This window comes from Eleutherodactylus coqui, chromosome 5 (genome assembly GCF_035609145.1).
Source record: "Eleutherodactylus coqui strain aEleCoq1 chromosome 5, aEleCoq1.hap1, whole genome shotgun sequence".
NCBI lineage: Eukaryota > Metazoa > Chordata > Amphibia > Anura > Eleutherodactylidae > Eleutherodactylus > Eleutherodactylus coqui.
In genome coordinates, this window is record NC_089841.1 from 38,962,678 (window position 1) to 38,979,676 (window position 16,999).

The 16,999-nt window shown below is 49.6% G+C and overlaps 1 protein-coding gene across 1 annotated transcript in view; it reads left to right on the forward strand.

The window, feature by feature from the left end:
* The window catches only part of LOC136628743 (uncharacterized), a 117,767-nt gene that overhangs the window by 48,218 nt on the left and 52,550 nt on the right, over nucleotides 1–16,999 (forward strand). The window contains exons 17-20 of the mRNA XM_066604844.1: nucleotides 9,468–9,716; nucleotides 10,356–10,429; nucleotides 12,369–12,498; nucleotides 14,314–14,355. Coding sequence (XP_066460941.1) covers nucleotides 9,468–9,716; nucleotides 10,356–10,429; nucleotides 12,369–12,498; nucleotides 14,314–14,355 — 495 coding nt within the window. The remainder of the gene's footprint in view (nucleotides 1–9,467; nucleotides 9,717–10,355; nucleotides 10,430–12,368; nucleotides 12,499–14,313; nucleotides 14,356–16,999) is intronic.

The window sequence follows — 16,999 nt, forward strand, 5'->3', positions numbered from 1 at the left end:
AATTCAGGATTGAGCATTTTTTGCCACCCCCATCTCTAAGAAAGAAATTTAATAAAAAGCAAATTGTAAAGTCACATGAACTCCAAAATGGTACCAGTAGAGGCTAAAGGAAGTTCCGCAAAAAACAAGTCCTCACACAACTATATCGATGGAAAAATAAAGTTGTGGCGGCAGAAAAAAAAAAAAGCTTTGGAAAACAATTTCTAAAAGTAGCGCAGCAAAAAAAATGTATATAAATTTGGTATCGTAGCAATCATACTGACCCCATAGTATAAAGGTATCATGTCATTTTTAGCATAATGTGTATGCTGTAGAAATGAAACGAGTCACTACCACCACCCCACACCCCCCCAAACTTTTTTAAAGTTATCCAGTAAATTATGCGGGTGCCATTGGAAAAAATACAACTTATCATGCAAAAAAACAAGTCCTCATGTATTTATGTAAGCAGAAAAATAAAAAAGTTGGCATTTTTTGAAAGTGAGGAGAAAAAAATGAAAATAATAATGAAATTTGAGGTCTGCATCTTTAAAGGGTTAAATCAGTCCAGATTACTGTTAACAATGACAGAAATGCAGGATAACGACTTTATTAGTAAGATCTAATCATATGTACTGGCCTTTAGAAATATGCCTTCCCTATGAGTACACAGCTTTACCACTAAAGGCCTAGTTTTTAAAATGGGTCCTTTTCTGGTGGTTTTCTATCTTTAGCAGCTTACTTCCTCTATGGGTATATAACTGGCCCGAGCATATATTGAGTTGTGCACTGAAAGCCATTGGGTGTTCCCGCCATTATAAGCCTAGCAATGTTTCCAGACGGGGGGCTACAAATAGGGTACTACCGAACACAGAAGAGCCAGTACAAGAAAATGTGGGGTGCATCTCCCCAGTTTCCACTGTTTTGTATTTAAAAAAACTCATGAAAGTGACATATTTGTGGAAATGACATTTTAAATTCTTTCATCTGCTCTACATTAGTTTATTTAAAAAACGGTGGTTCAAAATTCACTAAGGGGTCTAGTTTTTGGGGTCTCTATCATTGACACATTTGCAAAGAAATTAAAAAATAATTTTTTCATTGCCTCTGCCAAAATTCACTCATAGTAATATAATGTGTTAGGCCGCCTGCAGACGGGTGGAAATTCCGTGGCAGGATTTCCCGCGAAATTTCCGCCCCTGGAAGCTGCCAAAGGATTGCGTTAACAAACAAACCGCGGCATGCTCTATTTTTGTGCGGAGCTCGCAGAGCCCCGCACAGAAACTTCACTCACCGGCTGCCGGCCCCGCTCTGCGCATGCGCCGGCTGCCCGGCAGCCGGCACATGAAAGAGGCGGGGCCGCGGGAGAGGTGAGTGCCCGCGCTGCTCTCTGCAGATGCTTGGGTCGGGTGCCGCTGCGAGAGTTCTCGCAGCCGGATCCGACCCGGCTGTCTGCAAGCGGCCTTAGGCTGGAAAAGGACCTCTCGCAGTCCAGTTCAGCCTGTCATCCTGCAATGTTGATCCAGAGGAAAGCAAAAAACCCCAATGAGGTAGAAGCCAATTTTCTCCATTTAAGGGAAAAAAATTCCTTCTTAGCAATCAGAATAATCCCTGGATCACCAACCTTTCTGATGATATAACATGTAATAGTATTACACTCCAGGCCCCTCCTGTACTCTTCCACTGAGTTCGCTATCAACACGTCCTCAGGCAAAGAGTTCCATAGTCTCACTGCTCTTACAGTAAAGAACCTCCTTCTGTGTCAGTGTAGAAAACTTCTTTCCTGTAGAGGGTGCCCCCTAATTAGTCAGACCTGGGTATAAATAGATGATGGGAGATCTCTGTATTGTCCCCTGATATATTTATACATAGTAATTAGGTCCACAAAATAACCACAATTTTGATGACCTCTCTGGGTATTGTAGTCCGCCAATTCCATTTATTACTCTAGATGCCATGCTTTGAACCCGCTGAAGCTCTCATATGTCCTCCTCGAGTACTGGTGCCCAAAACTGTCCACAATATTCCATGTGTGGTCTGACCAGTGACTTGTAAAGAAGAAGAGCAATGTTCTTGTCATGTGCCCCTAGACATCTTTTGATGCACCTGATGATCCTAATTGCCTTGGCAGCGGCCTGTCACTGGTTGCTTGAGGTAAGCTTACAGTTAACGAAAATCTCCATGTCAGTGTTACCCAGTTGCAGTGTGCCATAGCCAGAATGGGGGGGCATTAATGGCTTTGCGGATGATGCAAGCGGTAGTCTAAGGCCTCATGTCCACGAGGAAAATCAGGCCCGCTACGGATTCTCCATGGAGAATCCGTAGCGGGTCCCTCCTGCCCCGTGGACATGAGGGCTGAAGATAAGAATAAACTTACCTCTCGCCCCTCCGGATCCTTCCTTCGCCGCGGCGTCATCTTCTCTGCGTCGCAGCCGGATCTTTTTTCTTCGGCCCGGCGGATGCGCAGGATGACGTCGGTGATGTGCCCCGCGCATGCGCCGGCCCGAAGAAAAAAGATCCGGCCGCGACGGAGAGAAGATGGCGCCGTGGCGAAGAGAAGAACCGGAGCGGGTGAGTAAATTCCGATTTTTGTCTCCCGCAGATCCGGACGGCTTCGATAGGCTTCAATAGAAGCCCACGGGAGCCGTCCCCGTGGGAGACCCGCACGAAAATGGAACATGGTCCAGATTTTTTCATGCTCCATTTTTTTTAAAATCACTGTTATTGACCATCCGCGGGTATTTATCTAACCGCGGGTGGTTAATGCATCCCTATCCGCTGCAGATTTTAATTCTTCTTTTGCCCGTGGACATGAGGCCTTAGGCCAGTTGCCCGTCCATGGCAGCTACTGTTCACATTGTTCGAGCAGTGCTGGTAGTGATTTGTCATGACACCAGTCCACAGAAAGACCTGATCGCGCTATGAACAAAGTTTTTAAGGGAATGGGTTGTTGGGGGTTGTAGTCCCTGGAGAGCGGTGTAGTACCCGGTGCAGTGCAGGTGGTCTTGGGTGAGAAGGAAACTCCAGCAGTCAGCGTAACTGGTTAAACAATATAACTCACTTTATTCCAATTCTCTTCAGGCAGTTGACAATTAATAGATGTCTTTTGAGGAGTTTGTCTTTCTATAATAAATAGCTTTCGTCTCTAATCACAACTCTAACTTTCTTCTTCAGTCTTTGTTCTCTAGCCTTTTGATAAGGGAGGCCGGAACCGGGGCCCGCAGGGCTGTAGGTGAAGGCGAACATGACGGGGTTAACGGGGAGGAAAGGGTTAATAATTTTAAACGTAAATAAGGTGAGGTGGAGGTTAAAAGGGAGGGGGTAATGAGGGAGCAGAAGGATCATGGGATAGAAAGAGCGGGAAGAAAAGGGGGAGGAGTCATTCCGGGACCAGCAGAGGAAGAAGACGGACCTGGAGCCTGGACGGGGAGAAGAGTGAAGACCGAAGAAGGAAGACAGCAGTATAAGAATAGAAGCGTGGCAGCAGAAGAAGAACGGGAGGACCTGAAGCAAAGGACGATCGGGTGAAGACAGAAGAATTAGAAGACTTACCTGAAGACCGGAGCAGGAAGACCGCTGGGGAGAAGACCGGAGCAGGAAGATCGCTGGGGAGAAGACCGGAGTAGGAAGATCGCTGGGGAGAAGACCGGAGCAGGAAGATCGCTGGTGAGAAGATCGGAGCAAGAAGACCGCTGGTGAGAAGACCGGAGCAGGAAGAACGCTGGTGAGAAGACCGGAGCAGGAAGACCGCTGGTGAGAAGACCGGAGCAGGAAGACCGCTGGTGAGAAGACCGGAGCAGGAAGACCGCTGGTGAGAAGACCGGAGCAAGAAGACCGCTGGTGAGAAGACCGGAGCAGGAAGACCGCTGGGGAGAAGACCGGAGCAGGAAGATCGCTGGGGAGAAGACCGGAGTAGGAAGATCGCTGGGGAGAAGACCGGAGCAGGAAGATCGCTGGTGAGAAGATCGGAGCAAGAAGACCGCTGGTGAGAAGACCGGAGCAGGAAGAACGCTGGTGAGAAGACCGGAGCAGGAAGACCGCTGGTGAGAAGACCGGAGCAGGAAGACCGCTAGTGAGAAGACAGGAGGAAGAGGACTGCTTGGAAGAAGACCGGAGGGAAGAAGACCGCCCCTGTGAAGATCGGAGGTTACAGCCGTTCAAGAAGAGCCTGAAGAGATGGAAGCGCTGATGGAGAGGATCTGGGCAGCGGCAGCTGAGCGAGGAATCGGGTGGCTCGAAAGACTGTCAAGTGAGGGAGAGGGGGGAGCGACGGCAGTTCCGGAGAGGGAGAGGAGGCCGCGTCGGGCGCGTGCGCCGGAGAGGCTTAGCCCCGAGCACGCTCCCGTGCGCCGGCGCCGCACAGGGGGCCCATCCGTGGAACCTCCAGCCGGGCCAGCCCCCGCAGCGGCAGGCGGGGGGGCCAGGGCTGGGAGGAATCCTACTCGGCGGCGTGGCGCTGCGTGCAGCGCAGGCACCCGGGCTGCGAGGGGGCCGGGACCTGCGGCTGCTCAGTCGGCTCCAGGAGCAGTTAGAGGGGGGGGCGCTCCAGCGGTGAGGGTAGCAGAGAGGAGCGCCCTTGTCCCAGTTCGTCGAGAGGATCCGGGGCAGGACAGAGCAGAGGGTCCAGAGCTGCTGGAGGTGAGCAGTGTGGACTCAGCGGGAGGGTTAGCCGGGGGACCAGGGGGATGGAGTCGGAGCAGGTGTTCGGAGAAAGAGGGGGACAGCAGCAGGCTGGTCCGGAGGATGTTACTAATGCCGGTTTTTTGAGTTCCAGCGGGGCGGCTGCGCGCGCAGCAGAGAGGCGGCAGTCGGCAGAGGAATCAGATGGACCGAGCGGGACATGGACGGATCCTAGGATGAGACGCCAGGAAGACGGAGCGGCGGCTGGTGGGCCCACAGCACCTGCGCAGCCCGGTGAGTTTACCACACAAAATACTTTCATATCCCCCCCCCCCGATGCACGAAGTTCCTTTCTCAAAAAAGAATTTACTTTCGGCCCTGAGGAATCCAGAAGTTGTTTCGGAGAAACTCGCAAAAGAGATTAGTTTAGGAAGGATGGCAGGCCCCTTTCAGGAGCCTCCCTTCCGGAACTTCGTGGTGTCCCCTCTTGGAGTAGTACCTAAGAGGGAACCGAATAAGTTTCGGTTAATACACCACCTGTCTTACCCGAAAGGGGCATCAGTGAACGATGGTATAGATCCTGAGCTCTGTTCGGTGGTTTATACATCGTTCGGTGCAGCACTAAGATGGGTAAGACGGTACGGGAGGGGGGCGCTGTTAGCGAAAGCTGACATTGAGTCGGCATTTCGTCTTTTGCCCGTTTCTCCGGATAGCATTCGCTTACTTGGTTGTTTTTGGGGAGGTAAGTATTTCGCCGACAGGTGTCTGCCCATGGGATGTTCAATCTCATGTGCATACTTTGAAGCCTTTAGCACCTTTTTGGAATGGGTAGTGAAAGACACTGCAAAGCTGCAGTCAGTAATTCACTACCTTGATGACTTTTTGTGTATTGGCCCAGCAGAGTCGCCGACATGTGCGACTCTGCTGGGAACGTTACAGTGGGTGGCTGACCGGTTCGGGGTGCCTTTGGCTCCCGATAAGACAGAGGGTCCCGCAACTTCCCTTCAGTTTTTGGGTATCTGGATTGATACGGAGGCTATGATATGTCAGCTACCGGAAGATAAGTTGCGGGACCTGAAATGCGAGGTGGAAAAGACACGGAGCGTTAAGAAGGTCACGCTAAAGGGGCTTCAGTCATTATTGGGCAAGTTGAATTTCGCTTGCAGAATAATGCCTATGGGGCGAATTTTTTGTCGTAGAATGGCGTCGGCCACGGCGGGGATTCAAGCCCCGCATCACTACATCAGAGTGGGGAGGAGTTTAAAAGGGGACCTAGGAGTCTGGGCATCCTTTTTAAATGCATACAATGGGAGGTCCATGATAATCTCCGAAGTAAGTGAGAACGTGGACTATGAGCTATTCACGGACGCGGCAGGGAGTGCAGGATTCGGGGCATGTTGCCAAGGGCAATGGTGTAGCGGGGAATGGCCGGACGCATGGAGGGAGGAAGGTTGGACAAAGAATCTGGTATTGTTGGAACTGTTTCCAATAGTGGTGGCGGTGGCGCTTTGGGGCGATCGCCTTCAGAACAGGAAGGTGAGGTTCCATTGCGACAATATGGGGGTGGTGCAGGTGATTAATTCTTTGACTGCCTCATCACCCCCGGTGGTGAATTTGATGCGCCACCTGGTATTGGAAACATTGAAGTTGAATATTTGGATAGTGGCGGTGCATGTGCCGGGGATTGAGAATTCAATCACGGATGCTCTTTCTCGGTTTCAGTGGGAGCGATTCAGGACCCTGGCCCCCCAGGCGGAGGACCGAGGGAGGACGTGCCCGTCTCATCTTTGGAGTGTGGTAAGAGAGCAGTGGGGCACCTAATCGACAGGTCACTGGCTCGGGGTACCAGAGCTGCGTATATCGCGGCGTGGGAAGAGTGGGAAGGCTGAGTAGCACAGCTTAGGGTAGGAGAGAGGGAGGAGGATAGAGTGGGGGCGTTGTTAAGTTGGTTGGGAAAGGTAGATCAGGATTATGTTTCGGTGTCTCGAGTTAACCGATTTATGGCAGGGGTAGCGTTTGGGTGCAAGTTAAGGGGGGTGGGGGATATAACGAAGAATTTTGTAGTGAGAAAAGTGTTGAAGGGTTTTAAGCGAGGAAAAGGGAGTGGGGATTTGCGTAGGCCAGTCTCGTTTGAGTTGTTAGAAAAGATTGGGGGGGTATTGGAAGTTCTCTGCGATGCGTTGTTCGAAAGATCGTTATTCAGGCTTGCTTTTTCACTGGCATTTTTTGGGGCATTTAGGGTGGGGGAGTTGGTTTCACCTAGTAAATCAGTTGGGGGAGGTTTGCAGGTGGGGGATGTAAGGAAAGTTGATGATGACCAATTAGAATTGGTCATTCGCCGATCTAAAACTGATCAGGCTGGGCGGGGACAGTTGTTTAGATTGGGTAGGGTTCGCGGGTCAGTAATGTGCCCCGTGACGGCATGGGTTGACTATATTGGGGTAGCGGGCAAGAGATTAGGTCCTTTATTGCAGCATGAGGGGGGCCAGTTTTTGTTGCGCTTCCAGTTTTCAGCGATCTTTAAGAAGGCGCTGAGGGAGCTCGGTTTAGATGAGTCGCAATTTGGGACACACTCATTTAGGGTGGGGGCGGCTACAGAGGCAAGGCGCAAGGTTTGTCGGGCGAGTCGATCAAAAAAATCGGCAGGTGGCAATCTGGGAGATATAAATTGTATGTTCGCCCCCAGTTGCTGTAAAAGTGTTGGAAAAAGGGGGGGTCTATTTATAATAAAGGGTGTTGGTCAATTTTGTTTTTTCCCTTTTTTGTTTCAGGTCCACAATAGGCGTTAGTGTGGGTTATGGGCCACTCATATGTTTATTGGGGGGCAGAGAGGGCCAGCGTAAGGCAGGATGGGAGACAGTTGAGGTTTCCTAGGTCGGAGGCGGTCTTGAGATGGATGGGAATTAGGGGGATGTCTTGGTGCAAGGTGTTGCAGGAGTTCGAGAGGATGGTGAGTTTAGACAGGGCCCCGGACATAGTTGTTATTCATGCAGGGGGGAATGATTTGGGAAAAAGGCCGTTTAGGGATTTATCGAGGGATATCAGGTATGATATCCTGAGATTGTTAGCGGCGCACAAGAAGATGGTGGTGGTGTGGTCGGAGATTGTGCCTAGGCAGATATGGAAGTTTGTGCGGACTGCAAGAGGATTAGACAAAGCGAGAATAAAGCTTAATAGAGAAGTATCTCGCTTTGTGGGAAGGAATGGGGGGGTCGCGGTGCGACATATAGATCTGGAGTCTGGCAGGGGGAATTATTGGAGACAAGATGGTGTGCATTTAAATGAGATAGGTTTGGATTTGTGGTTAGAGGCAGTTCAGGAGGGAGTGGAGCGCGCCTTGGTGTTGTGGAGGGCGGCGCAGGCTTGAGGTTTCAAGCCGTGCTGGCTGTGGCGGTTAGGGAGGGGTCGTTGGAGTCAATATACGAGGGGGTAAGGGGGGAGGCAGGGGTTAGTAGAGTTACCTCCTCCCCCCTTCTGGTTAGTTTTAAATTGTAGGTGGGTCTGTCGCCTCTTGTTTTTGGCAGGGGGTTATCTGCTAAAGTTGTAGTTGTTGATAGCCGTGGTATGGCTAGATAGCCTTGGGGTCGAGAGGTTGGTGACTCGAGGTAAATGGCGAGTCTCCTGAGTCAGGTGATTGGAGACGGGAGGCGTGGTTGGAAAAAATAGGGTCTCCCGAGTCAGGAGTGGTAGGAGACGGGAGACAGTTACACCTATTTTTTCCTTGGTTGTTGAGGCGACAGATAGTGTTGTTGGGAACTCCAAGGATCTCTCCATAGTAGTTAGGATCAGGGTTAAAAAGTGTTATTCAGGATTTATTGTTGTATGTTATAATAAATTGGCTGCTGTGGCCAAATTTAATCCAAAAAGAAGTTGTCGGTGTTTATTTTAGATAAGCTAGCTTAAAAGGGGTAAAGGGGGGTAAGAGGTCACAGCGACGACTCCGTTGTACCTAGTCATGTATAATCTGTTTTCTTATGTCTTTTTCTTAATAAAATCATCTTTGTATATCTTTCACCGCATTCCAGTCGGCAGCTCTTTCCACTAGACCATTCAGGACTTGGAACAGTTCCTTTGCTGGACCTGAGACTTTTTCTGTATTTCTCCTGATCTAGTTCCTGCCTCTCTGTCCTGGACCCACCCTGCCGCTAATTGGGACTCTCTATAAAAGCCTGGCTACCTTGCCACTCCCTCCTTGCATGACTATTCTGCTCCACAGCACCGTTTAGTCAAGCTCCATGTTACCTGCTCCTCCACTATTCCTGCAAAGACTACTTGATAATGACTCCTGGCTTCCACGATACTACGCTTTCTGCATCATCAATTCTACCGCAAACCTGACTACGTGCTGATGACCTCCAGCTTCCTCCTAACTACTCTCCTGTCCCGCTCGGCTACTATACTTGTGGCTCCTATCCAGTGCTGGTAAGACGCTTCAGGCATAGAGCTGTGTCTATAATGTATACGGGATAGTAGAGCTGTGTGTGTGTAATGTATACGGGGTAGAAGAGCTGTGTGTGTCATGTATACGGGGTAGTAGAGCTGTGTGTGTCATGTATACGGGGTAGTAGAGCTGTGTGTGTCATGTATACGGGGTAGTAGAGCTGTGTGTGTCATGTATACGGGGTAGTAGAGCTGTGTGTGTCATGTATACGGGGTAGTAGAGCTGTGTGTGTCATGTATACGGGGTAGTAGAGCTGTGTGTGTCATGTATACGGGGTAGTAGAGCTGTGTGTGTCATGTATACGGGGTAGTAGAGCTGTGTGTGTCATGTATACGGGGTAGTAGAGCTGTGTGTGTCATGTATATGGGGTAGAAGAGCTGTGTGTGTGTTAGGGATTTGATGTGGGTCTGCTGTGTTGCCCAACCAGTAGATGGAACAGACCAGCAGGGCAGACAGCCGACTCAGGAAACCTGGATGCTCAGCTCTGGAAGGAGTGACTTGGAATACAAGGTGACCAGGGGTTCTAGCTCTATGCTGGAAGCAGGAGATGGAAAGTCCATGTCTATCAACAGAAGAGAATTTGCCTTCACAAAGGCGGACCTGTGCGGGAACCTAGGCACTGATCACCAGGAAGCCAGAAAGTTGGATAACACCACGCCGTCTGCAGAACTGAGGAGTGAGCAAGTTCAGGACCAAGCTGAAAGTAGTTGAGCAAGCTGAAGACCAAGAATAAACTGCAAACACAGGAACAAACAGGAGCAGCTGCAACACATGCATATATGAGGGCTCACACACCAACACTGCAGCAGGGGCTGTCAGGTCTGAGGCCTCTATATAGTAGTGAAGAGATGATCAACAATCTGCAGCTGGGTGGAAGAGGAAGAACCAATTTAACCATGATAGTGCTGGGAAAAAGGCAATGACAGATTCAGAGCACGACACCCACGTTTGCTAGACCTATAAGTACCCCCCCCCCTCCCAAAAAGCGAGGAGCAAGCTTATAAGACGGTTTCCTCAATGTGATGTGTTTGGAAGAACACACGATTCACCTTGGTCTCCTGCCATATTCTGGCAAAACTCTCTGCCGCTGCCGCCACGGCTAGCACTTCCGAAATGGTGGAGATTGGTAAGGGAATCCTGAGTTGTTGCCCATAGACAATAAAAAAGGGATAGGTTTTGGTGGAGTCTTTGACGTACTGGTTGTATGAAAACTCAGCCCAAGACAAAATGCTCACCCAATAGTCCTGATTGGCGTTAGTAAAGTGGCGAACATACCCTTTGAGAATTTGATTGACCCGTTCCACCTGCCCATTAGAATGTGGATGGTACGCCAAAGAGAAGTCTAGCGTTGTGCTTTCCAGTTTACAGAGAGCTCACCGAAACTTAGAGGTAAATTGTACCCCCCCCCCCCCCCCCCGATCCGACACAATGTGCTCAGGGAAACCATGAAGGCAAAATATATATTCGGTAAATCTATCGGCCAGCTGACCGGTGTTAGCAAGCCAGGCAGAGGCACAAAATGAGCCATTTTAGAAAAACAGTCCACTACCATCCAAATGAAGGAACACCCATGGGATGTGGGCAGATCTGTGCTAATGTCCATCGCAATATCCTGCCATGGAGACTCTGGTATGGGTAGTGGACACAGGGGACCTGCGGGTCTTAACTTTTGGGCTTTATTCTGAGGGCATGAGGTACAAGATGACACAAACTCATGGATATCCCTCCCAATGGCTGGCCCCCAAACTTGGAGCAATAATATTAATATTTCAGTTGGCAAGGCAAAAATACAAAACAAAATCGAATTGTGCAAAAAAACAAAGACCACCGAGCCTGGTAAGAATTAAGCCGCTGAGCGGTCTGGAGGTATGTGAGATTCTTGTGGTAGGTATAAATCACAATGGGATGAAAGGCTCCCTCCAGCAGATATCATTAAAATTCCAAGGCCATCTTGATGGCCAGCAACGTTTGGTCTCCTAGTGAGTAATTCCGCCCGGTTGTGGAAAAGGCTTCGGAAAAGAATCCACATGCTCTCTTGTGACCAGATGCACCTTTTTGCAAAAGAACCGCTCCTGCTCCAGTGGAAGAGGCATTGACCTCCAGAAAAAACTGCCTCTCGCCATCTGGTCAGTGCCATACAGAAGCAGAGGAGAAGGCTAACTTAAGGGCCTGAAAGTCGGATTCTACCTCGTGAGGCCATTGTTTGGCATCTGCTCCCTTCTATGTGAGATCGGAAGTAGGAGCCGCCAGGGAGGAAAAGTGCGGAATAAGTTGCCTGTAATTATTTGTGAAAACTAAGAATCGCTGGATCACGTGGATTCCCGAAGGGCAGGGCCAATTCAACACGGCTGGGACCTTCTCAGGATCCATCTCAAAAACCCTGTTTAGAGACAATATATCGCAAAAAGGGAAATGAGTCGCGCTTGAACTCACAATTATCAATCTTAGCAAATAAGTGATTCTCTCTTAATAGCTGCAAAACTGTGCACACCTGCCTCCGATGCGATTCTGTATCTGTAGAGAATATCAATGTGTAGTCCAAATACCCCATGACGTATACATAGAGAAGGTTGCGGAAAATCTCGTTGACAAAGTCCTGGAAGATGGCCAGGTCATTGACTAGCCCAAATGGCATTAGCAGATATTCATAGTGACCATCTCAAGTATTGAGGGAGTCTTCCACTCACTCCCCTGGCAAATGTGAATCAGATTATACGCACACCTCAAGTCGATTTTAGTAAAAATCTGAGTGGCCCACAGATGATCGAACAGCTTAAAAATCAATGGCAGTGAATATTTGTTTTTCACGGTGATAGAATTGAGCCCTCTGTAGTCAGCAGGGAAGCGAGGAACCATCTTTCTTCTTTATGAAGAAAAACCCAGCCCCGGCTGGGGAGGAGGACTTTTGAATGAACCATTTAGCTATATTATCTTTCACATACTTGGCCATGGCCTGCATCTCTGAAAGAGACAAGGAATAAACCCTTTCCCAAGGAGGTACGGTACCAAGCATGAGTTTTATGGGACAATCATAGGGACGATGTGGTGAGAGGCTCTCAGCCTCTTTTTTGACAAATACGTCTCTAAAACGGGCCTTTGGCAGGCCCTAGAGACAAAGAGTTATGAAAGCCAGATGCATGAGACGAAGGGAATGCATACATCTGGTGTGACATGCTTCACCCTAACTTAGCACCACGCCCATTTTCCAGTCCAGAACTGGGTTATGATCACGGAGCCACAGCAGACCTAAGAGCAGTGGACTAGTGGCCCCAGGAAGTACTAACAGAGATATCTTCTCTGAATGCAAAGCGCCTATCTTTAACTGTAGTGGCTCTGTGATCAATTGGATGGCCTCGGGGAGGATGCTACCATTGATGGTGGTGACCATCAGAGGTCTATCGAGACGCCGAACGGAAATCTGATGGAGATCAACAATGGCTTGTTGGACAGAATTCCTGGTGGCGCCGGAATCGATGAAGGCTCCCACTGATACTTGGGTGCTGGACAAAACCAAAGCACTAGCAAGATTTAATTGAGAAGAGGAATGATCCTCACCTAGGCCAGCCTCTCAAACTCATCCTATGTGGAGGAGTTTCCCGGTTTGCTGGGGCATTCACGCTCTAAATGGCTGGAAGACCCGCAATATAAGTATAGCCCTCTCTCTAGTCTCCGCTCATGCTCCCTCCTAGACAGCCCTAGCCAATCCACTTGCATGGGTTCCGAATTGCTAGGCTGAATGGCCGGAGGTGATGCTAAGGGGGCCCATTAGGATTGGGGAGCTGGACAGACAGAACTCTTTTGCTGCTTAACCTCCCTAGCTCTCTGCTGAAAATGTAGATCTATCCTCATGCCTAATGAGATAAGAGCATCTAGAGAAGTGGAGACCTCGCGTCCTTCCAACTCATCCTTGATCTGCCCATTCAGCCCCTCCCAGAACACGGCGTCTAAAGCCTCGTTATTCCACCTTAATTCAGAAACCAAGGCGTGAAACTGGACCTCGTATTGACCCACCGTGAGGTTATTTAGACCAAGCCACAGCCAGGCAGACGTGGCTGAGGACGGACAACTGGGCTCGTCAAAAACTCAACAAAAGGTCTCAATCAATAGAGTGATTTAGTCTACCAGTGGATCAGCCCTCTCCAAGAGAGAGTTAATCCAAGCCAGAGCTTGGCACGAGAGGTGGGACACAACAAATGCCACCTTGGCGCAATTGGATGCAGAGAGGTGTGGAAGTAATTCAAAATGCAGGGTGCACTGATTTATGAAACCCTAACATTGCCCTGGGTCTCCCTCATAATGAGATGATGCTGCCAATCGCAGACCTGATGCAGTGGCAACCGCAATTACGTGAATATGCAGCAATGTTACGGCAGTGGAGTTACTGCTGAGACGCGTACTTGCATTGTGTAAGTAGGACAGGATCTGATCTTGCCTTTGTTGTTGTTGCGACAACTCTTGAAAAAGTTCCGGAATCCCAGCGGTTTTAGAGCCAGCGGGATCCATGGCTGCAGTGTACTCTTAGGGATTAGATGTGGATCCACTGTGTTGCCCAACCAGTAAATAGAACAGACCAGCAGGCCAGACAGACGACTCTGGAAACCCGGATGCTCACTGCTAGAAGGTGTGACTTGGAATCCAAAGTGACCAGGGGATCTAGCCCTGTGCTGGAAGCAGGAGATGGAAAGTCCAGGCCTAACAACAGCAGAGAATTTGAGCATAAACTGCAAACAAAGGTGCAGCTGCACCACGTGCATATATGAGCGCTCACACAACAACACTGCAGCAGGTGCTGTCAGGTCTGAGGCCTCTATATAGTAGTGAAGAGGTGATCAACAATGTGCAGCTGGGTGGAAGAGGAAGAACCAATTTAACCATGGCAGTGCTGGAAAAAAGGCAATCACAGAATCAGAGAACGACCCCCACGTCTGCCAGACCTAAGAGTGTGTAATTTATACGGGGTACTAGTTCCGTGTGTGTAATGTATACGGGGTAGTAGAGCCGTGTGTGTAATGTATACGGGGTAGTAGAGCCGTGTGTGGAATTCATTTGGTGGGGTAGAGCTGTGCACGTGTAGTGTGGCGGTGTGTATATCTAGTAGTCCGGTAAGTTGTATACAACAGGCAGCAGAGGGTTTCCCCCTTATGAAGGGTCACATATCTATTAGTCGTCTGGGAGGAGCTCAGCAGAGTCCTGATACCGATGATCACCTGGTCATGTGATCCCTGACTCCTCCTACACATGCGACTGATCACATGATGGTGACATCATCACAGGTCCTGGAAGTACAAGGTTGCTGTCCGACTCTGCAGGTGGAGGTATGTGTGTGGCCCCTCATGTCAGGACTTCTGGGGAGGGGAGGATTAACCCCTTCAGGACTGCATGTGTTGCTCCTCATTCATTGCCCTTTTTGCTCTGGGTTCCCCTGTATGCCCCCTCTCACACTGTGCCTCCTGCGGTTGGTACTGCCCGTCCTCCGGCCTCACATACACAGATGGAAATGGTTATATAGACCCGCTGGGCAGATTTGCGTTCAGCGGTGTTTCCTGGATGTAAAGTTGGTGTCGGTGTAAATGCATTAGATGGAAGTTGCCCAAGACTCTGAATATATGTTGCCTCTGGCCGCTCCACCGTGTGCCGGACTGCACTCTACGACCGCTTCAAAAAGTGGAAAAGTTCCATGAAAATTCAGAAAAAGTTGCAATTTTGGCACTAGGGCATAAGGGTTCCAGTGTAATTGGGTATTGTATCTGCCTGGGGGGGGGGGGGGGGGTCACACCATTTCAAATGTTTTGTGTTTATTTTTTTTTATTTCCTTACAAAAGTTTTTGGTAATTTAAAAAAAAAATTAGTTACAATTTAAAACCTGCCCTTTAATCCGACATCCTTAAAATCCTCTAGAAAAACCTTCATCCCAGAACAATCCGGAAGCCGCCTTGTACTGTACATCCAGTAGACTCTTCAGTAATCCGCTGCATAGACTTTAAGGTCCCATCTGCCAGATGATTGCTCCAATTATCCGTGGAGCGCTGAGCGTGGATCATCCCGCGGCGCCGTTCTAACGGCGGAATTGTGGTCCGTAATTTCCATCAGTATTTGGAAGCCACAATCGGGGGCGGGGCCAAAATACAGGGGACATGTAAATCTTCCCATGATGCTTTTCTTTGTAGGCCACATTCCTGGTTCTGCTGTCCGAATACGGATGGAACATATTGAGCAGAACTTCGCGCTGCTCTTTCACCGATATTTGGGGATCAGTTCTACCCGAGGAGCAGATCCACCGCAGGGGAGGGGATGGGAAACGTTCCTATAGGGGTCCGATGCTAATACTCAGGGCTGTCAGCCAAAAGATGTGTATCCCCCTAGCCACACTGATCTAATGTAGGGACTAGAGATGAGCGAGCGTACTCGGCCACGCCCCTTTTTCGCCCGAGCGCCGCGATTTTCGAGTACTTCCGTACTCGGGCGAAAAGATTTGGGGGGCGCTGTGGGTGAGCGGGGGGTTGCAGCGGGGAGAGGGAGAGAGAGAGGGCTCCCCCCTGTTCCCCACTGCTACCCCCCCCGCGCCGCCACGCCTCCACCCGCCCGCCCGGCGCCCCCCCGAATCTTTCACCCGAGTACTGAAGTACTCAAAAATCGCGGTGCTCGATCGAGTAATTACTCGAAACAAGTAGGTTCGCTCATCTCTAGTAGGGACCTTTCACACAGGGACAGAATTACACCACATGACGCAGCCGAATCCGCAGCTGCAGAGTTCCACACCTGAACCTACAGGTCTGACTGCGGAATTGCAGGCAGGTTATAATTGTATAATGGTCCATACACTGCAGCCCCGCTCAGTGCACTGCAGCAGTTGCTTCCAGAGCTCACATCGGGGGCACGACGGGGAAAGTAAGTAAAACACTTACATCCCTGGGCTCGCTCAGCAGATCACCTACTTTTAGCCCATAGGTGTAGCTAATATAAGGTAAGTCTCTTTAAGTCGCTATATCTGGAGACAACACTTGGGGAAACCCACTGTTCACCTTTGGGATTTAGTCTTGGCTGTGGGGCCCCCGATTTGTTACTCGCAGAAATAATCTTGGCGGTGTAGCTGCTACAAAAGCCGAGGCGCCGGAGCTGAGGGTGTGAACACCGTTCTATCTGGAAGACTATCAAATGTAGCAGGCAGACACTTCACTACAATGATCAGGCAATGGGTCAGAGCAGATACCGTGGTCCAGTAAAGTAGCTGAGGTCAGCAGTACAGAAGTCAAATCGTAGTCTAAAGCAAGCAGAGGTCTTACCCAGAAGAACACACTAACTGCAGCTTGGTCACAATGCAGTTGAGCCCAACCCTTTTTAGGGATGCTCCATAGGGGGAGAATGCCTATGATAGCCTGAGTTTCCAATATTGTGGCTCACAAAGAAAAGGCGACAAATCAGTACCACACAGGATGCAAATATTATTGGGAACTGGAACCCCTTTCTTCAAGCATACTTAACATAATAGAAACTCCCCTTAACCCTTTGCAATCCAATTTTGGATTCAGGGTCTCCTAGGGGGCTTTCTCTTTCTGCCATTTCACAATGGCACCATCTGCTGGCTAGAGCCAGTACTGTGGTATGTGACATGCTGGAGAGAGGCCCCCGACAACAGAGCGGCCAGTAATAAACAGTAAGAATACCCTGCTGATCATCTTCTGACATCGGAGCTGTACAGCCTTCAATCAGAATGTCTTCAGACGTCAGACAGTGGATTTGAAAGGGTTAAGTATCTAAAATATGGCAAACCCTCAATCTAATGACTTACCCCTCTGCATCACACATACCAGGTGCAGGTAACATGACTGTGTTGGCTCGGGACGTATCGTGTGTCTTTGACAGCCGACATGCGCCAGCAATAACTACGACTATAGAGATCTTGGCTGTTAACACTTTAAATGCTGCTCTCAGTTCTGTCAGAGCCATTTAAGTGTCCAT